Source organism: Triturus cristatus, chromosome 1_2, assembly GCF_964204655.1.
Source record: "Triturus cristatus chromosome 1_2, aTriCri1.1, whole genome shotgun sequence".
NCBI lineage: Eukaryota > Metazoa > Chordata > Amphibia > Caudata > Salamandridae > Triturus > Triturus cristatus.
The window spans coordinates 140,091,598-140,113,697 of record NC_140580.1 but is presented as its reverse complement, the minus strand read 5'-3'; the positions used below and the strand labels follow the sequence as shown (position 1 = coordinate 140,113,697).

Here is a 22,100-nt window from a genome sequence, read left to right as displayed (position 1 = left end):
TCAGGAGGCTCTGCGCCTCTGGACATGGCTGGAACATCAGGGCATCACCCTGGTGGTTCAACACCTGGTGGGTTCTCTGAACGCCAGGGCGGACAAACTCAGCCGCCGGTGCATGATGGATCTCGAGTGGCGTCTGAACTCTGACGTGGCGCAAGGCCTCTTTCGGCAGTGGGGAGAGCCTTTGTTAGATCTATTCGCCACCGAAGAGAACGCGCAATGTCATCAGTTCAGCGCGTTGGAATTTCCAAGGTGACACTCACTCTGCAACGCTTTTCGTCGCGAGTGAAGTTGCGGTCCATTGTACGCCTTTCCGCCTATACCACTTCTACCTAGAGTGCTGAAGAAGATCAGGCGCGACCGGGCCCAAGCCATCCTTGTGGCTCCGGATTGGGCACGAAGATACTGGTATCCCGAGCTACTCAGTCTGTCAATCGATCCCCCGATTCGGCTGCCTCTTCATGAGGACCTTCTGTCGTAGCAGCAGGGGACGGTCGTCCACCCGAACCTGTCCAGCCTCCACCTCCATGCGTGGAGATTGAGCGGCGGCAGTTGATGCCATTTGACTTGCCTCCTGAAGTCTGTGATGTCATTCTGGCAGCCAGGCGTCCCTCCACTAAAACGGTATACGCCTGCAGGTGGAACACATTTTTAGCATGGTGCACAGCAAAGGCTGTGGATCCCCTTTCTGCCCCTTTTTCTGAGGTTCTCCTCTTTCTTCTTTCCCTGGCCCAGCAGGGCTCTGCTCTGGGCACCCTCAAGGGATCCCTTTCAGCTGTTTCTGCTTTCTTATGGCTTCCTGATCAGCCTTCTCTTTTCAAGTCGATTCTTTAAAGGCATTACTCGTATGTTTCCTCCTGTCCCCTTCGTAATGCCTCAGTGGGATTTTAACCTGGTGTTAACCTATCTGATGTGCGCTCCTTTCGAGCCACTTCATAATTGTCCTCTTCGTCTTCTGACTCTTAAGACTGCTTTCCTGGTTGCCATCACCTCTGCTAGACGGGTGAGTGAGCTCCAGGCTCTCTCTTCTAAGTGTCTTTTCCTCTCTGTCCATCCGGACAAGGTTGTTTTCAGGACTCGTCCTTCCTTTCTCCCTAAGGTGGTAACTGCCTTTAGTGACAATATCTACAAATGGTACAGGTACATCGATGATGTTCTGATGATTTGGAAGGGAGACATTGTGAGAAGTTGGCCTGATGTATGATGTCACTAGTTCTAGTGTACACCTTATATCAGTCCAAATACCCTTATGGTGATTGGTTGTAAAGTCAACCTTATAGACCAGCTATCCTAGTGGTAGCATGGACAAGAGCAGTCTTAGGCTAAACTCTGAATGGCATGTGAAGCCAGCTGTGATACCATATATAATCCCTTGAATACCAAATGAAAGGACACCACAACAGATATATATATATAAAATAAAGTGTATTTATTCTAGTCAAACCCTCAGCACTCTTTATGAGAATAGAGGTAAGTTCAACACAGTCTTATTTATGCTTACATTAAGTCACACAGGTAAGTAATACAGTTAGGCCCTAGGGGCCACTCAAACCATATACTAAGTAAGTGGTATAAGGACCACTGTCACGGAAATAGGATAGGCCTAGGCCTAGGGAATCGCTGGGGTTACACTATACTACCAAAGGTTAGGAAGTGGGAGGCCCACGGGATTCAGGTGCAGAGTGGAAACACTCACGCGTAATGCGTAGAAGTCACTAGCAATAGTACAGTTTAGAAATAGATAGATTTAGGACACTTCCGGAGTAGCTAGGAAGTCGAGACTGGAAAACTAGACACTAGGATAGTCACTATCCTGATGAGCACCGGAGTACCCAAGTTACCTAGCCCACAGGCTGCGGGTGCATAGGGGTGAAGTTGCGTCGGGTTTCGTCGTCGACTCCTATGGATGCCTGAAGAAAGATGCTGACAGGCAGTCAGTGAAGAGTGTCCGGTGGATCCCAAGGCTGGGATCAAGAAGAGAGGAGACCTGCAAGCAGAGGGGACAGAGTCAAGGTCACTAGCCAGTGACCACGTGGAACCAGGAAGGAACCAGGCGATGTCGTGAAGATTGCAGGTGAAGGTGAAGCTTGTCGCTGCAGCCACGAGGACCAGGGAACGTCGAGGACGACCAGGACCAGGAGGCGAGCTGTCCCACGAAGGCTCTTGCTGTCGGCGGCGTCGAAGTTGGACTAGGACTCACCAAGCCCTTGGCAAGCGGAACCCACGCAGAACGGAGGACTTGCTTCTGGTGCATACCAGGAAGGTCTGGGGTGCTTCTTCTTTGCAGAGAAGCGGGAGCCAGTCTGGAGGAGCCAAACCAGCGCAGAAGATTTCAGGATGCGTCGTCACAAAGGCCACTAGCCAGCGGGCAAGCAACCGGACAGACGCGGCAAGCAGGAAAATGCAGAAGGGCCCCACGCAGGACTCGTGGAGTGTGGGGGGCTGGTCTTCGGTGCAGATGGTGCTTGGGGTTGGGGCTTCTCAATCCCTGGTGCACAGCTTCGAGGGTGCCTCAGAAGCTGCGCTTGAAGATACTAGCCACTTTTCCCAGGTATCCGGTCCCACGTCTCTCGTCGCCTCCACGGATCTCAGCTCTGCTGTGGATCAGGGTCGGAGAAGTCTGGAAGTCAAGGCTCTGGTCGGGCTCTGCAGTCGGTCCCTCGTAGAACTTTAGCAAAGCAAAGGGTAGTCTCTTGATGGTGCCTGTTTGCACAGGGTAGCCACTCCTTGGCCACAAGGGAGATTCTTCAGTCTTCTTCTTTCGTCGAATGTCGAAGGTCCAGAGTTTCTGTTCAAGTTGCAGGTTCAGGATAATCTAAAGTCTTGAGGCCCAACTCCCACTCTTATACTAATCTGGGGGGCTGGGATACCTGCTAGGTCACGCCTTATGGGTGGGACCTGGGAGGGGGTGGTTACACCCACTTCCCTTTGTCCAGTTTCGCTTACACGACCTTGCCCCAGCTGAGTGTTCAGCCAGTTGTGTCATAATGGAAGGCCAGGCCAGGGGTGGCACAATACATGCTGCAGCCCCTGGTAGGCCTAGGGTACACCTATGCCCTGGGTACCTAAGGTACACTATACAGGGGCCAATAAGGTGATCCTTAACCAATTGGGTTATGCACCTAAAGTACATAGTATAAATTTAGAGAGAGAACAGCTGGGCTGTGGGTCTGATTAGCAGGCCCACAGCCACATCTAAGTCGAAAACCAGTAAAGCAAAAGCAAAAAGTGGGGGTGAACATAGAAAGCAGACCCTACTCTCCTACAGACATGACGAGTCTTAACGAATTCAGGGTTTGGATTAACTCTCTGAACCCACACCTTCATTTCACTATGAATGTACATAAAGACACTATATCCTTCCTAGATGTCACACTTACAGCGAAAGAAGGCACACTAGAGAGCTCACTATATACAAAACCCACGGATAGGAACAGCCTATTGAGATTTGATAGCGCCCACCCACGGTCTCTAAGGGAGAATCTCCCAGTGGGTCAGTTTCTGAGGATTCGCAGAAACTGTTCGAGTCTTCAGACGTATAAAAAAGAGGCATCTGCACTGACAAACGAACTCAGACAGAAAAAGTATCCCACAAAGATCATAGAACGAGCAAATAAAAGAGCACGCAACACTCCACGTGAAGCTCTTTTAGAGACACATACGAAGGAACAAAAGGACCAACTAATATGTGTCACCACATATAACTCGTCATCTAATGACTTGAAAAAGATAATAAATAGAAAGTGGCCCATATTGACATCCAACAGTTTATCTTTTGAGAAACCCATGTTTTCATTCAAGAGAAATTCGAGTCTGAGAGACGCCCTTGTCCACACCAACACTTTCACACCAAGACCCAACAATCAAGTCACACTTTGGGGTGCATCGCCAGTCACAGGACATTATCCGTGTGGATCATGCGTGGCATGTCCTTTTACTGAACATACAAAAACACTGGAACTAGGCCTGCAATCTCCATGGGAACAAAGATCACACACAAATTGCAACTCTGAGTCAGTGATTTACATGATTAAATGTCCATGTGACCTGATGTATATCGGTATGACCAGTCGTAAAGTGAAAGTTCGTATCAGTGAACATAGAAGTACCATACGTAGAGCAATAACAGCTACCAGACTCACAGCGCACTACCAGGAGAAGAACCACAATGATACAGAAATCAGATGGACCGTATTAAAAAAGATTAAGAATACAGGTGATCAGCATAAAAAATTGCTAGAGCGAGAGCAGCGTTGGGTATATCGTCTAAAGACCCATGAGAAGGGCCTGAACGATGGTATTCCATGGAACCAATTGAATAGGTAGTGTGCCCGACCGCTAGTTAGATGGTTATTCTAAATATCAGAAAGTCTATTCATTATTTGGACATTTTTAGATCAACTAAATCTGGATACAACCACCTCCACCACAAAGAATATATACTTTTACCACTACTTGGGACAGATTAATACGACTACTATTTAGAACCCTTTATAGTGGATTCGATATGATATGAAATTAACATGCACCAGGACCACTTAGCAATTTTTGATTGTATATATAAATATAAAAAAACATTGGTAGCTTCTCAGAGCTCCTAACAGCCTAGCTAATAACGCTTGCTATCTATACTGCGATGTCTATGCACGAGGTACATTTATATAATACAAGCTTCAGCTGTATTATGCTAACCCTTCCAAGTTGGGACCAAGCATTTTTAGAATTACCACCCAGTCTTAAAAACAGCATCCACGTTAAGGCTCTCATGACCTTGTAATTTTGAAATCCTCTATGATGCTTAATAACGTTTTGTCCATTATTCGCGGAGTATGGGTGTTGTAAACTACGGTTCCCATGAATCCCTAAGATTTGAGCTCCCTCACTTCCGGAAGTTCCGGAAATACACTACTATCCCATTACGAGATTACGAATATGGTACTCCATAATATGAGGTCCTTTATCTTTCAGTATCCCACTTTAGATTTGGATTAACAGTAATATTTCTATCCAGCATCAGTACTGCATCTGTTCGGTTTTTAAAAAAAAATATCTTATCCTTAGCATGGCGCAAGTATGTTCGGAACTACATTTCCCATGAATCCTGTACACATCGGGATCACGTGGTCTCTCCAACACTGACGCGTAAGCTAGAACCAATCACCGGTGCTAGTTTCACTAACAAGGAAGTATATATTACCGGACCCACGATACTACGGCGCACAACGCCGGAGATCGGGACCAAGTAGGTTGAGTGGCGGGGCAGTACTCTTGATGAAGTAAGTGGGGATTCTTCCTGGTTCCTACCCTTAATACAAGCATATTGCTCTACTGGTCTGAATACCAGCAGATCCACGAGCACACCGATCTCCAAAAGCTACTTCCTACATTCCCCTTCTTTTTTCCTTTTTTGTTCGGGGAACCCCGATAATAGGGTTTGACTATAGAGCTACCCCCAATAGCCCTACGATCTCCTGAGATACGGAACTCGTCCACAGTACGGGTAAGAACGCATGCGCGCTTGTGCTTTTAAGAACAACAGAGCACGAGGACAACATTGATTTTAATAGTCACGCATAGTTCACATTACTATGACGATACATAGATGCTTTTTTAGTTTTTAGTTGAGTGAGAGTGGGAGTGAGTGGAGTGTGATACATTGATAGTACTCACTAACTGGCATGCAATAACAGTTAGGAGGCGAGCAAAATCGCCACCGCACGATACATCTGGCACGTTGTTGTATTACGTACAGATACAGTTACAAGTGGCACATGACTTGACACACCACTATGTCATAGAATCACACGGCAACTGTTGGTGTCGTTCTTTGTCCTAAAGCACGTTTATGGGACACATCACTTTGGAAAACCATGAGAAATATCTACAAATACATGTTGTTTTTTCTGTTGTCCATGTTTTTTCTTTCAGATGGAATTTCATACATGACGGATTAATCAATCAGTCGATAACACAAGGAGCAGCTACTCTGCCCTTGCATCAAAAATAGAATAGGGAATCCCCTTCTATTTCCCAGGGAGGCCACGTTTGCCCTGAAGAAAGTCCTGGACCTTTAAGGCCGTTCTTGGAGTGAAACATGTTGGCACTAGGGTCCTAGGACCATAATACTCCTATAAAGACCCTATTTTTAAGTTATTTTACGTAACCCAGACAGACCCAATAATACTGGGATACTGGGGATCTGCCTGAGGTTTTTTATTTCTAGTCCCCCCTGGTCCACAAAGATCTTCAAAGAGCTCCCAACACTGTGGTCGAGCCCACCCCGACTTTTAGGCGTCGGGGTGACCCGATTATGAAGCATGACACGACTAGGGTGTGTGAGGGTACCTAAATCAAAAGGAATTATTTCCTTGCTCACCTTTTGGTGAAGTTATTTTCCCTCACTAGATATTGCATATCATCACACTAACGTGCTTTGATACCGACCACTGGTTAGCTAGTTAGAGTAAAACTTTTGTGCAATTGGTAACTGCCTTTCACATCGGCCAGTCTGTTACATTGCCCACCTTCTTTTCGCCTCCGCATCCCTCGAAAGAGAAAGAGAGGCTCCACCGTCTGGACCCAAAACGAGCACTGTCCTTCTATCTGGACCGTACGAAACAGTTCCGGGTAGACGACCAACACTTCGTTGGTTACGTGGGTGCTAAGAAGGGGCGGGCAGTGCACAAGCGGACCATCTCTCGGTGGGTCGTCTTGTGCATTAAGGCCTGTTATTCCTTGGCTAAGAAGGAACCTCCTGTGGGGCTACAGGCCCATTTCACTCAGGCCACAGCGGCTACTACTGCCCTGGGATGGGGAGTCCCTCTGCAGGACATTTGTCAGGCAGCTACGTGTGCCTCGCTGCACACGTTTGCTAAGCATTACTGCCTGGACAGCCAAGTCCGGAGGGACGGCTTCTTTGGCCGTTCTGTTCTCCGGGACTTCCTGGTGTGATCTTGGTTCACAGACCCACCACCAGGGTTGGTATTGCTGGGGTATCTTTTCTAAGGTAAGGAATCTAACTAACGTGTTTCTTTCAGATGAACAAGTTACTTACCTTCGGTAACGATATATCTGTAAGAAACATTAGTTAGTTATATTCCTTACCTCCCCACCCATCCTCCCCATTTTGCGAACTGATTTCTAGGGTTAAGGTCATCTCTTTCAGGGCCCTAGATTAATGGCACCAGTGTCGGTCTCTTGCATAGTTCTGCGTTCCTGGCGCGGAAAGCTATGTACAAGAACTGACAGCGCGCGAGGGCGGTGTTTAAGTACTCCGATATCATCCCGGTGGTCACAACGACGGACGCGGAGACGCAGAAGACGCCTAGCGACGCGCAAGGGTATTGCTGACGAAAATCTTTCCGGATCCAGCCTGACGCCTGGGGATATTCTAAGGTAAGGAATCTAACTAACTAATGTTTCTTACAGATATATCGTTACCGAAGGTAAGTAACTTGTTCGTCACCCCTAAGGCAGGCCTTTCAATCCTGAAGGCAGGGTGCTTGGTTCTAAGTGTGAGGGAGCCTCTGCATGATCAGGACAACCCTACAACCTTAGGCGTCCATTCTCCTGGGATACAAGTGCATCAGCCATTAAGATACATAGAGTGGCCATGTGTCATTACGCGATGACCATCTCTAAACTGACTGTAACTAATCATGTTGTGTTCAGTATCAAACATGTTGGAATTATACCTCCAAACCGTAAACGGTGTGGGGGTAGAATTCCATGCACGTTAAAGCTCATCTGAGAGGCCCTCAGTGCTTCTGGTACCAGTCTTCTAGACCCGGACAGCAAACTATGGCTGCTGCCAACCAGAGGCATGACTCTGCCCTCCTGCTGCTAAGCCAAGCTCGATCAGAGGAAGGCAGGACAATAGGCATCCTGTCACAGGGAGTGTTACCACCTCCCAGACAGGACTTAATGTATTGGGACAGGGTGGGGGAGCTTACCAGCGCCACTCAGACTGCTTGAAGGGCACATTTGGTGCCCTTCTTGCATACTCCAGTCCAAACCAGTTCAGGGAGCCGTTGGCTCCCCCTCTCGCGCAAAACTGGACAAAGGACATGGGAGTATCCTCCCCATTGTCCAGCACCTCCTCTGGGAGGGACCCCTGAATCGTTGCAACCCTTTCTTTAGGGTGCTTAAGGGCTTACTTGTGGGTGGGTCGCTAGATTCGTTGCGGGACCAGATTCAGTTCACATACCACTTCAACCGTCTGGGCACTCTGGACCTCGCTGAACTTAGCATTGGGAAGCGAGACTGCAACTGGGAAGACTCCTGCTGCTCCTGGTCTCATCGTCCTGCAAGTCTGCTGCAACATCTCTGCCTGTGCTCCATACAGGTTCTTCACAGGTCCTGTGGACATCCAAGACATCCGAAGGAATCTAACTTGGAGTGAAGGAGTCACTCCCCTGCATCTGCAGGCACCGCAGCACAGGTGGTGTTTCTGCAACTTTCTTGAGGACTGCACTGTCTTCTCACTGAGTTTGAGGCCAGTATCCCTCGTCTGAACTGCTGGAACGTAACCCCTGTGCACCACATCAACTTGCCATTGCCAAGGCTTGTTGACTCTCCTCCAGACATCTTCGGGCTCCAAGAAGCTTCAGCCTCAAGCATCTCCTGCAGCCAAGATCCTTGCCTGCACGTGGGCCTTCATCCTTTGGTGAGCAGCTCGAGGTCCTCTTGCGACTCCTGTGCCTCCGGCCTGTGGGTCCTCTTGAGGGTCTTCTTCGGCTCTTGTGGGCTCTCCTGCTTGCTCTTGGTCTGCACCGACTTACCTGCTCGTGGTAAGTCACTTGGACCTTGCTGATCCCAACACTGCACCTGTTTCATCAACTATGTTGTTTGCCGCTGCCAAGGCTTGTTGGTACCCCTACCGGACACAGACCCCTTGACTCTCAACATCCGTCGTAGGACAGCTCGTGAACAGCTCCTGGTCATTTACAGCATCGAATGGTTCCTAGATACTCCCCTTCGGTGCTTCCTTGGGTCCCCGGCTCTTCTACATCTTCTGGGTCCATTCTCGACTTCAGTTGTGGTTCACATTCCACTATTTCAGTATATGGTTTGGTCTCCCCCTGGAGACCACTGTGTATACTGTGCTATTTACGTATTCTATTGACAAAGTATTGTGTGTATTGCATTGTATCTCCATGTAGGAGATAATACATTGTGTTAGTGCATCACTGTCTCAGGGGGTGTTTGTTTTATTTTTAGCCTGGCAAGGCCCTGCTGTGGCCACTGTTGGGGTTACTTGTCGGTCATTTTGGCTTTCCTGCAGGTGCTGGACCAACCCTCTCTGTTCAAGTGACCATTTGTGACTCGTTTCCTGAAAGGTTTGCAACATTCCCACTCCCCCACCCCTGTTTCCTGAATGCCTCTATGATAACATCAATCTGGCCCACACATTTCACATGTGTTCTTCCTTTGAGCCCCTAAACAGCTGTTTTCGTTGTCTCTTGCCCGTCAAGACAGTCTTCCTAGTGTCCCTTACATTGTACAGGCTGGTCAGTGAGCTTTGAGTTCTGTTGGTTCTCCCTCCATGCACCAGGTTTTTGCCCGACTAACTGGTCCTTTGGACACGTGCCTCTTTCCTGCCGACGCTGGTCACCCCTTTTCGTTTTGATCAGAGCATCACACTGCCTAAAAGTTTTGCTCTACCTCATCATTCTAAGGAGGAGAGACTCCATTGCTTGGACTCGGAGAGCACTCTCTGTCTACATTGGTCACATCAATGACTATCAGTAGACAATCCGCTCTTCATCGGATTCACTGCAGTGAAGTAGGGCAAGTCTGTGTAGAATGGACTATCTCTCAATGGATTTTACTCTTCATTAAGATCTGCTACGTATTAGCTAAGAAGCAACTTCCTGAGGGCTTGCAAGCCCACTCCACCAGGCTTAAAGATGTTGCTACTGCGATGGCATGCAGGGTACCTGTCCTGGACATCTGCCAAGTAGCTATATGGGGCCCACTGCACACACTCATAGAGCACCACTGCTTAGACAGTCTGGTCTGTCAAGATGGGCATTTCACCCGCTAGTCCTCGGACATTTTGGTTTAAGCCAGTTTGAAGTCCCTCCACTAGGGATGTGTTGTTTGGGTATCTATTATAAGGTGAGAAATATGTGTTAGAAGTCACTAGAAGAAATACAAGTCACCCACCTTTGGTAATGCTTTTTCTGATAGAGACCCTATCTAACGTCACATTCTTCATTGAACGCTCTGCGAACTGAGCTTTTCATCTGAAAGATCCCTTTAGACACTGCACACTGGTTGAACTTTGGTTTTTGTCCCAAAAATAGTCACAAAGGAAATGGATGTCATCACACCGGGCTGAGGGGTATATATGTACACCGCAGCGTCACTTCCAACGCCATCAACACGGAGCTGCTTGATGCAACCTACCAGTGTGCAGAGGTACTGTGCAAGATTTTCCAAATCCAATCTGACCATGGTAAGTATTCTAAATTGAGGAATTTGTAGTTGGGTAAAGCCTATACCAGAATAAATCTTACTGAAGGTAAGTAACTTGTTCAGTAGTACTGCTATATTAGGTTTGTCTTATTTTTCTGTCAGCAGCCAGTTATTGTCTGCCTTGCTACTTAAAAGGTGATTCTTATTCTTATTCTGATTTAGACTGGCGACAATGAGAGATGAATTTCAGTGGCTGCCTTGGACTTTTAAGGTCAAGGTGGTTTTGGAAGTAGATTCTAATCCACCATATAATCATACCAGATTGCATCAGGTAGTAATGAATGATGCTTAACAATTGAAAGTGCCAACATCAACAAAGACATGTTTTACTTTAGAAGTAATTACTAAAACGGCCACAACTATATCCTCTTTGCAGCTTCCAAAAAAATAGTGGTGTGTTTAAATGTTTGTTTTTTTCCAGTTGACAAAGAGAAGCTTCAGTGGACAATGATTGAATTAGCGGAATACTGCAGCAATCATAAAAACCAGAACTATATACCAAATATTGGGGACATATGCTGTGCCAGATACACAGGTAAGATAAAAGGATGCATCGTTCTTATTTGTAAACTTGCTACTAGCTGATTAGTCTAACCATTTGACACTCCTCTTTCCCTCATTGGATATTGATTAAATGTTGTATTTTTATTCTTTCAGTGACTGACCTATTTATGTGAATTTTGGTTCATCTCATTTGCTAAAGCAAAACTTGACACCAGTCTTCTAGAAACTTCATACCATGGATACCTCGCTTTATAAACTCCCCCACGCACCAGACTGGATCTGTAGTATTTTGATAGCAGATCCCTTGCACATTGGTTGGTGGCATCTTGAAGGTCTACATCGGATTCACCCTGGCTGTAATGTAAAGCCACTATATCTTCACCTCTTCTGCGTGTTATGTTTATATCCTTTCTTACCGTGCTTCGCTGCGCCGATTTGGAGCTCTGTTAAATACTCTCAGTAGTACAGTTTTCTTTCCCATATTTCTCAGTGTACAAGGTAAATATCCCCTCCAGAAACAACAGGGTTTTTAACCTTGAAAGTTCTGCAACCGTCAAATTTTGGTAACGGACACCCACAATGTCTGTCTCCGGTGCCTTGGCTCCATGCTCAACTCTGCGTTGTGAGAATGCTGCACAAAGATGAATAAAAAGACCAATCTGACATTGAGCTGCAAATTCCTTACCTTAGAATATCCCAGGTGTCAGGCTGGATCTGAAAACTTTTGCTCGAGCAATACCCTGGCACACTAGTAGGTGGTGTTGGTCGGCTCCTTGTGACGTTGTCCATGCCGGAAGTGATGTATGCGTCACCTACTTAGGCGCCACTTTGGGGCACTGACATTCGTTTTTTTTTTATTTCCTTGCCAGCTAGAACAGAGCTACCCTCTGTCACTTTTTACAGGCTTATTTTGACATTTTGTTGATGATTTTTGATGTGTAGGTTTTTCCTCGATGTCAGTGAAGACTTCTAGATTCAAACCGTGCTGCGCCTGCCAATGCACCATGTCGGTGACGGATCCACACTTAATTTGTCTCTGGTGCCTAGAACGAGACCATGACTTAAAGTTGTGCTCCGACTGCGAGCCCATGGCTCCAAAGGCTCTAAGAGAGCAGTCCCTAAAGCTGCTTGTGGCTCGGAGTTAAGCTTCACGTTGCTCGCCCGAAGGCCTCGTTCCCGGTCGAGAGGAAGGTCCAGGCACCTCTGTAGTCCCCCTGCTCGAAGTCGTTGAGTCGGTCAGGTAAGAGGCTTAAGAATCAAGAAGTTGTGCTTCCTCGTCTCCTCCGAATCCGTCGGCTGACGCGACGGAGGGGCTTCAATGTTTTAGGCGCCTGTGTCAGCTCTCTGTTTCCCTGCATTTCCAGGAGCTGGAGCAACCCCCCACCCAGGTTAAAGATTTCTATGACACTATGTGTCTCATGTTTAGGCAACCTGACCCTCCCGGCACGCCTTGAGGCCCTGGAAGCTCTTGCAGGACTCCATTGTGTTCTGCGCCGGCCGCTCTGGCCCCGGTGCTGGTGGCCCCAAATGGATCCAGTGGTGGATCCTGACCAGTCATGCCTCTGCAACTTTCCCCAGTATGGACCCCGTACAGAGACTCCATGCGGCCCCAGTTCCATCCTTATCCCCGATGAGCCGGATAAGCGCCTTTTGGCACAGATTCCGGCGCAGCGGCACCCTTGGGTCCCAGGTCGGTTCCTCAGCCTTATTATGAGGGGCTTGGAATGAAGGATGATTGGGAGGGGTCGCTGGACCCTTTACCAGCCTTAGCACAAAATGGATTGGTCTAAGGAACTGGGTGAGGCCAGTGTACTGGATACCTCCCTGGATTCTGGTCAGCTTTATCCCCCTGCCGTGGCTACGGAGCAGGGAGTTTCATATGCTATGGTGGTGAGGGCAGCCAAGGTCCTGGACCTTCAACTTCCTTTGGTGAATGTCAAGATAAACATTTTGCCAGAGGTCTTGCAGCTGAGTGACTCCTCCTCCAAACCCCTCCTTTTCATTTCAACGAAACCTTGACTGATGTCCTTCTGGGCCCCTGGTCCAAGCCAAACACAGGGGTTTTGTGAATAGGATAATCGCCCTGCACTGGTGGTCCAAGGCTCTACCTCACAATGAGCGTTCCCTTCTGCACCCCTGGTCAGAGAATCCAAGAGGCTGGATAGTTGGGGCAAGAAGATTTTTTTCTAACACCAGCCTTGCATTGCTGTCAGTTAACACTGCATGCCTTTTGGGCTGTTACACCCACTGTTTGTGGGAAACGGTTGCACAGGTGCCGCCGCAGGTCCCAGAGGAGACCTGGGTCTTTATCTCCCAAGCGGTATTGGATAGGTGAGATGCTGCCAAGTTCACCATTCATTGTAGGCTTGACACCACCGATACACTGGGTAGAGCAATGCCGTCAACGGTGACAATTTGATGCCACGCCTGGCTGAGGACTTCTAGCTTTTCTGGAGATGTTCAAGCTTCCCTTATAAACATGCCCTTTGATGGCATCCAACTCTTTAGAGACCAGGCATATGGGGTACGGCTAAGTCCTCAATCCTCTCGGTGACTCCCCATCTGCTTTTCATTCCTTTCATGGCCACGGAAGGGGCTTTCAGTTGCGCCAACCATATCCCATCCACAAGACCACGCAAGTTCAGCAACCTCTGCATGGCAATGGGTGCGGCTCCTTTCGACCCTGTGGATCAGTGGTCCAGTCAGTCCACTCCTCCCTCAAAAGTCTCTAAACCTTCCTAGTCCAGCCATTCAGGAACCTGGGCGGCTGGTTGGTGGCAGGATCAGCCGTCACCTCCACAACTGGCAAAACATCACATCGGATAAGTGGGTTCTTCAGATAGTCTGAAAGGGCTGCACTTACTTTTCGAGACTGCCCCTCCCTCCATGCCTCTGACTTATGACTCGCTGATGGAGGACTACCTGAACTTGCTTCAGGAGGAAGTCAGTGCTTTCTTTTGCCAAGGGAGCCATAGAGAGAGTTCCGGTTCCAGAAGTAGGCTACTGTCCCATTACTTTCTGGTCCTGAAAATGGACAAGGGCCTTCGTCCTAGCCTAGGTCTATGAGCCCTCGACTACTTCCTCAAAATGGAAAAGTTCTAAATGTTCACTCAGGTCTTGTCTGCCCTAGACCCTGAAGACTGGTCGGTGGTATTGGACTTGCAGGATACCTATTTTCATCGTCACCTCGGCCTTGAACAAGGCCGTCGCCTGCCCAGAGGACCGAGGGGGACTCGAGGACACACCCCGAGCCCCGACAACCTCCCACGACACCACAATGACCACCGCGGGGGTTTGCGGCGAGGCACTACATCCTCCGAACCTGGATCCGAACCTGTCGGCACCGGCTACGTCGCAGAAGTCCCTGCACACGGCAAGGGATCCGCAGACGTCCCAGGAAGAGAAGGAGGAGAAGGAAGAGCCAAAGAGGCCTGCAAGGACGCCGCATAGGCCTCCATCTGGGCTCTGGTCGCCCCCGCGCTGGGGAATGGCGGATAGGGTGGCGACGTGTGGGGCCGCACCACCCGCGGAGAACGCACGCCCCGAACAGGCCGGGGACCGGGCCTCGGGGACAAACTGCGACACTTAACAACAGGTGAGCGACGCCCTTGCGGCCTGGGAGGAGGACTATGTCGGAGACGGCGGGTCTTGAAGCCGTCCACGGGGGTTGGACGCGGCGCCGACCTGGAGATGCGTGCCGAAAGGAGCATCATCCGGCGCTCCCACCGGGACTTCGGCTTCATTTGCTGACACGCCTCACAATCTGTGGAGTCGTGGTGCTCCCCCAAACACCACATGCAGATGGGGTGAGGATCCGTCGCGACATCTGGCGCATACAAGACGCGCACGTCTGGAAGCCCGAAGGCATTCGCACACTGTTCTCAAGAAAAACGCTTAAAAACGGAAAACAGGCCAGGAATACGATCCGGCGGAAAAGAAGATAACGGACGTCAGCGCGCCGGGGTGGGGCTTATGTGACCTCGCTGACGCCACGCTCGAGGAGGACATTGTGGCGGAGTCGCGTGGTACAGCCCCCCGGCGCGCAGAGATGCTGGGCAAGAAAGTTTTCCTGGTCCAGTCTCACGCCTGGGGATAATTCTACGTTAAGGAATCTGCGGCTAGAATCGGCTCTACCAGATACATCGTTACCGAAGGTAAGTAACTTGTACCACAGGGATACAAGACTTCACCAACTAGCTCCCCTGAGTTCCCTTGCTGGGAAACTGAAGTGCCTGCTGTGTAGCTGGGCGTTCTGAGACTGCGTGTCGCTGGGAGCTGGAAGCGCGACTCAAGACGAAGAAGCGTGTCGCCACCGCAGCAGTTGTCGTCACATCGCCGAGAAAGCGTGCTGTCACCATCGCATCGCCGAAGCGCCTCGCATCACTGGAGAAGAGGGTCGCCGTCACAGCAGACCCCGTCGCATCACTGGAGAAGCGTGTCGCTGCCGCAGCAGCTGTCGGCGAATCACTGAGGAAGCGTGCCACCGCTGTCGCCATCCATCGCCGAAGCGCCCCGCATCACTGGAGAAGAGTGTTGCCGTCGCAGCAGATGCTGTCGCATCACTGGAGAAGCGTGTCACTGCCGCAGCAGCTGTCTCTTTATTTAAATCCCCTATTTTCAAAAGATTTCTTAAGGGGTTTGTAGATACGTTCCCTCCTGCCCCATTCAACATGCCTCAGTGGGACCTTAATTTGGTTCTCCCCTTCCTGATGTGCACTCGGTTCGATCCTTTGGATAACTGCCCCCTCCTGCTGCTTTACATCAAAACAGCCTTTTTAGTGGCGATATGTCTGCCAGGCAGGTGAGCGAATTGCAGGCTCTGCCATTCAAGCCTCCTTGCCTGGCTATCTTCCCTGAAAATTTGATGCTTCGCACTAGGCCCTCTTTCTTACCGAAAGCGGTTACATCATTCCACGTGGGGCAATCAGTCACCTTGCCCACTTTCTATGGCCCTCCACCCCCCTCTAAAGAGGAGCGACTCCTTCATCTGGACGCAAAATGAGCATTGTCTTTCTACCTTCAATCAATCAAGGGTTGTGAAGCGCACTATTTGCCGGTGAGGGTCTCAAGGCACTGGAGGGGGGGGTGAGCAGCTCTGTTGGCCATTCAAAGAGCCAGGTCTTTAGGTCCTTTCTGAACTAGTGCAGTGTCTGGCTTCATCGGGAGTTTCTTCCAGGTCTTGGCTGCGTGGTAGGAGAAGGTTTTGCCACCTGCTCTAGCTCTTTGGATGCGAACGACCGTGCCTAGGGCGAGGTCAGCAGAGCGGACATTTCTCTTGGGGGGCATGGAAGGAGATTCGTTTGTTGAGGTTTTGGGGTCCTGTGTTGTGGAGGGCTTTGTAGGCATGTGCTAGTAGTTTTAAGGTTATTCGAAAGGGAGCCAGTGGAGGTCACAGAAGTGTGGGGTGATGTGGTCATGTCGTGGGATGTTGAGGATAAGTCTGACCGCGGCGTTCTGGACGGTCTGGAGTTTGCGGAGGAATTTTTTGTTGATTCCGGCATAGAGAGCGTTTCTGTAGTCCAGTCTGCTTGTGATGAGTGCGTGGTTGACGGTCTTCCTGGATTCGGGAGGATCCACTTGTAGGTCTTGCAAAGTATTCTGAGGGTGTTGAAGCATGTGGAGGACACAGCGTTGATCTGGTGGTTCATGGTGAGTGAAGAGTCGAGAATGATGCCGAGGTTGCAAGCGTGGTCCTTTGGGGTGGGTGGGTATGTTTCCGGGGATGGGGGGCCACCATGTGTTGTCCCATGCAGAGGGGATGGAGGCAGGATGAGGACTTCTGTTTTCGCTGAGTTGAGCTTCAGGCAGCTGTTGCTCATCCAGGTTGTGACGTCTTTCATCCTTTCTTGGAAATTGCGCCTGGTGGTGTCGAGCTCCTTGGTGAGGATGAGCTGGGTGTCGTCACTGTATGAGACGATGTTGAGTCCTTGGTTTCTGATGATGTTTGCGAGGGGGGTCATGTAGACATTGAAGAGTGTGGGGCTGAGGGAGGATCCTTGGGGTACTCCGCATCTGATTTCTGTTGGTTCTGAGAGGAAGGGCAGGAATCTTATTCTGTGTTCTGCCTTAGCGGAAAAGTCGAATCCAGTCTAAGGCTGTTCCTTGGATGCCGGCACCATGGAGCTTGGAGGCTAGTGTGCGGTGGGAGACGGCATTGGAGGTTGCTAAAAGGTCCAGGAGGATGAGAGCTGCCGCGTGTCTTGTCTTGGAGGGCACGGATGTCGTCGGTGGCGGCTATGAGGGTGGACTTGGTGCTGTGGTTGCTGCGGAATCAGGATTGAGAGGTGTCCAGGATTCTGTCTGTTTCTGTGATGTGTACTAGCTGGATGTTGACGGCCTTATCTGAAAGACAATTTGTTATAGATTCCTTACCTTAGAATTACCCCCAGGCGTCAGACTGGATCCGGAGAATTTTTCGTCGTCAGTACCCCTGCACGTCGAATGGTGGCGTCGGTCAGCTCCGCGTTTGTCGTTGGCGTAGTGATCGCCGGGGTGACGTCGCGGTAGCTACTTAGACGCCGCCCTCGCGCGCTGACATCAGTTTTCTTTTTCCGCGCCAACCAGTGCAGATCCAGAGAGAGCAGTACCTTCAGTCACTTTTTGGATGACTTTTTTCTTGACTCTTGTTGACATCGTTTTTGAGTCCGTTGACTCCTGGTGCACGAGGATGCCTGATTTCAAGACTTGCGTTTCCTGGCGACAGTTGATGTCAGTGACGAATCCGCACCGCGTGTGCCTGTTTTGTCTGGAACCCGACCACGACTCTAAGTCGTATTCCGACTGCCGGACCATGAATCTGAAGTCTTTGCGGGAACGGTCCCGAAAGCTTCTCAAGGCCTGGCAGTCTGCTCCATGCCGTTCAAGGTCCCGATCACGTGTGAGTTAGAAGGACCAGTCGCTGAGCCACCACCACCACCAGTCCTCTTCCAAGTCTTCACACTCCTCAGGTAAGTTGAAGCACAAGAAGTCGTAGAAGAAGCATTGTCGCTCTTTGACTTCTCCCCGGCCGTCGGCCGATGCGACGAGGACTGCGGGTGGTGCCACTCCCGCGGCTCCGTGTGTGGAGCCCGCTGGGTCGACTCCAAGTTTCCCTCCCTTCCTGCGACCCCTGCCCAGCTTCGAAGTTTTTCCAAAGCGATGCATGCCATCTTTGGGCAGCCAGACTCTGCCAGCATGCCTTCGGGCGCCGCGGACTCGGCTAGGGGCCCTGGGCCTTCATCGCCGGCGGCTTCATCGCCGGCACCGCAGGGCCCTCTTGGATCAAGGCCTGGATCCGGTTCGGCGTCGGTTGACTTCATAACACCTCCACCGGAGTCGATTCAACCGGCAACACACTTACAGCTGACGCCGGTTGTGTCCCCAGCCGGCGTCGACCCCTGCCTCCATCCCGACGTGGGCACGGAATCGGACTGGCCTCAACCGACGCCGGATCGGTCACCGATGGGTACTTTTATACGCCATTCCACCCTGGTTCTTTTAGTTCAGATTTGCAACCAGAGGAGCAGGAGGAGGTCTGGGTGGGTCTGGAGACCCTTTAACTGACCTGTTAGAGTATGATCCGGAATGGAGAGAGGCGTTGGGGGATTTGATTGATTTGGTTTGTGAATTTGTAGAGCGTACGAATGCCCAGGGGCATCTTGGCGCTAAGTTAATGCAAAAGTCTGGAGCTGCTGGTGATATGATGTTCTAACTAGGAGGTAAAGAGCCAGGCTTTTACAGCCTTCCTGAATGATAGTAGCGAGTGGCTATTTTTTATTGTAATAGGTAGTTGGTTCCAGGTTTTAGCTGTCTGCAGCATGAAGCTTCCCCCCCCCCCACTTTACCTGCTTGAATTTAGGGACCTTAATCAACTTTGCCTGACTAGATCTTAGGCTCCTGGAAGGCTCGTACTGTTTCAGATGAGTTTTTAAGAAATGGGATCCTACCCCATAGAGGGCCTTGTAGGCTAGGCAGACTGATTTAAACCTTATCCTTTTCTGCATTGGTAACCAGTGGAGGACTCTTAATCTGTGGGCAACTGGCTCCGACTTGGGAATGTCCAGCACCAACCTCGCTGCTGCGTTTTGTAGACGCTGAAGTTTTGCTAGATGTTGGATTTGTATGCCAGCATACAGGTCGTTCCCGAAGTCCATCCTGGATAAGGCCAGTGCCGTTACTAGAGTTTTGCATGATTCTTGGGGAATAAAAGGCAGAAGTTTATTTTATCATTTTCAGAATATACCACACAGTTGAGGACAGTTTATTAATCTGAGCGTTAAACAACAGTTTATTGTCGAATACAACTCCCAGATTTCTAACTTTGTCCACTGAGGAGGGGCAGTCGCCTAAGCTATCTGGCCACCATTTAGGCAACCAAAAATGCAAATCTGTCCCTAGCAGCATCACTTCGGTTTTATCACCGTTTAGTTTTAGACAGTTTAGCTGCATCCAGTGATTAACCTCTGTCATGCAATTGCTAAATCAGTCTGCTGTTTCCTCGAAGTTATTTGAGACCGACTCCACTGTTTGGGTGTCATCTGCATAGGAGACTGGTAGGATCCCACAGTTCCTTATAATAGTTGCTAATGGGGCAACATATATATTAAAAAGGGTAGGGCTCATGGTCGACCCCTGAGGTACCCTCCACGGTCACTTAAAGGATTTGGATGTGGAATCTCCTAATTAAACGGAAAAAGTTCTATCTGTCAGATATGAGGCTAACAGCTTTAGTGCTGTGTTGTGAGCTCCTAGTTCTGCTAGGTGGGTCAGGAGTATATTGTGGTTTACAGTGTCGAAGGCCGCCAAGAGATCCAAAAGGATCAAGGCATCCAATGCACTCCTGAGTTCCTCTACTGCCATGATCAAAGCTGTCTCGGTTCCATGTTTCTCCCTGAACCCATACTGTGATTGGTCTAGGGCGTATGCAGAGGCTAGATATTCTGACAGTTGTTTGTTCAGTAGTTTTTCCAGTACTTTTGCTGGGAAAGGGATTCTTGAGATTGAGCTGTAGCTCACAGGTTCATGTGGATCCAGATTGGGCTTTTTTAGTAAAGGGAGGACTGATGCAGTTTTCCAGGCATCTGGGAAACAGCTAGACTGTATTATCTTTGTGAAAACCCGATTTAATTGTTCACTAAGTAGGTCTGAGAACAGGTGCATCACCTTGGGTGGACAGGGGTCCGTTAGGCCTCCGGACTTAATTGTCATCATTACCTGTCTGATCTGTTCCACTGATGGGGGCAGTAAGTGGAACCCTAGATTGAAGTTTCCAGTGTGCCTGCTTTGCGTTGGGGTGTATATGTGATTGGGAGGTGTCCGATTTGTAGATAGTCTTAAAGATTCATATACTGATTTACCTTTATCCATGAAAAACTATCCCAGTGTATTGCATAGTCCAGTGCTGCCTTCTATCTGTTTATTAGTGGTGAGATTTGTTAATTTTTTAACCTTGGCAAATAGCTCCTTACTGGAGTTCTTGGCCTCATTTATTTTTCTTGTAAAATATTTGCTTTTTTCTTCTATTATTAGTTTTTTATATGTTGCCAGAGTTCTGCCATATTCTTCTTTCGTCTGTTCTTCATAGTTGACCCTCCATTTTCTCTCTGCCCTTCTACTTGCTCGCTTTTGCGCCCTCAATCTGTCGGAGAACCATGGTTCTGAGGGATTTTTCCTCCTAGAGATAATCCTTTTCATGGGGGCAACAGTTTTGACCGCTGATTTGATACAGCTGTATACTTGATCAGCGGCTGAATTGCTATCTAAACCGAGTTCCGGAATGGTCATGAGAAGCTGTTCCTGTAGTCTAGGTGTGTCAATCTTAGCCCAGTCCTGATAAGAGATGTACCTGGGCTGGGTGACAGTGGCTGTTTTAGCATGCTCCATCTTCAAGGAAAATGTAATTACTTTATGGTCTGACCAGGTGACAGGCATTATTTCTCCAATTTGATAGTGGTCTGGACACCTCCCCAGACCATGGCATGTTGTCTCCTCCTACTGTGGCTACAGAGGAGGAAGCTTCCTATGCCGTAGTGCTGTGAAGGGTACCTAGAGCAACCTACGGTGGCTGTCAGGACTAACCTCCTGACTGAGGGGCTTCAACCGGCAGCGAGCTCTTTGGAGTCCCTGCTACCGTTTAATGAAGCCCTCACCGACCTCCTTTTGGGTACCTGGTCCAGACCCAACACAGGGGCTCCTGTGGATAGAATGATTATCCGACACCACTGCCCGGCCACGGTCGACCCCACTTTCCTTTCCCAACACCCCACCCACGAGAGCTTTGTGGTGCAAGCCTCTACGTCCAAAGGCGCATTTCCTAATGCACCACCTGATAGGGAATCCAAAAAACTGGACTATCTTTGGAAGAAGATGTTTTCTTCCTTCAGCTTGGAACTGCGGTCGGTGAACACCGCATGTCTATTGGGCTGTTACACCCACTCCGTGTGGGATTCAGTAGCACAGGTGCTGCCACAGTGCCCGGAGGAGCCCGAGCCGTGCTCTCCCGTGCAGTTGCCGAGGGGAGAGACGCAGCCAAGTTCACCATCAGATGTAGACTGGATACCGCTGACTCACTAGGCAGGACGATTTCAACATTAGTAACCCATTGACGCTACGCCTGGCTGAGGTCGACTGGTTTTTCCGGGGATGTCCAAGCTACCCTTATGGACATGCCCTTTGATGGCCGTCGCCTCTTCGGCAAAAAAGCAGACAACGCGCCAGAATGCTTCAAGGACTCTTGGGCTATGGCCAGGTCCTTGGGCCTCTCCACCACCCGCCCTGCGCAGTCTGCTTTTTGCCCCTTTCGTGACAGGCCGGCACAAGCTGTTAAGCCCCTGCACAGCCAGGGACTTGGGACCCACCACCATGGGTCTGGGGGCCAGCAAGCGGGCCAGTCCACCACCGCCCCCTCTGCAGCATCCTCCAAACCCTCCTAGTCCGACCTTTTAGGGCCACCAATAACCAGTGGAAGGCAGGATTTGCCATCACCTCCCCCACTGGTGCGGACATGTGGGTTTTGCAAATAGTCCGAAGGGGGTACTCCATCCACTTCGAGACTACCCCTCTATCCATGCCAGCTCAGCACCATCGCATGTCAGCGGATCATCTGGTCCTTCTCCAACAGGAGGTTTCGGCTCTCTTGGCCA

General features: G+C 49.7%; 1 protein-coding gene across 2 annotated transcripts in view; it reads left to right on the top strand.

The window, feature by feature from the left end:
• Positions 1 to 22,100, top strand: part of TDRD1 (tudor domain containing 1) — a 1,654,170-nt gene that overhangs the window by 1,379,260 nt on the left and 252,810 nt on the right. For both annotated transcript variants that reach the window (XM_085603291.1, XM_085603292.1), the window contains one exon: positions 10,898 to 11,011. In XM_085603291.1, the coding sequence (XP_085459417.1) occupies positions 10,898 to 11,011 (114 nt within the window). The remainder of the gene's footprint in view (positions 1 to 10,897; positions 11,012 to 22,100) is intronic.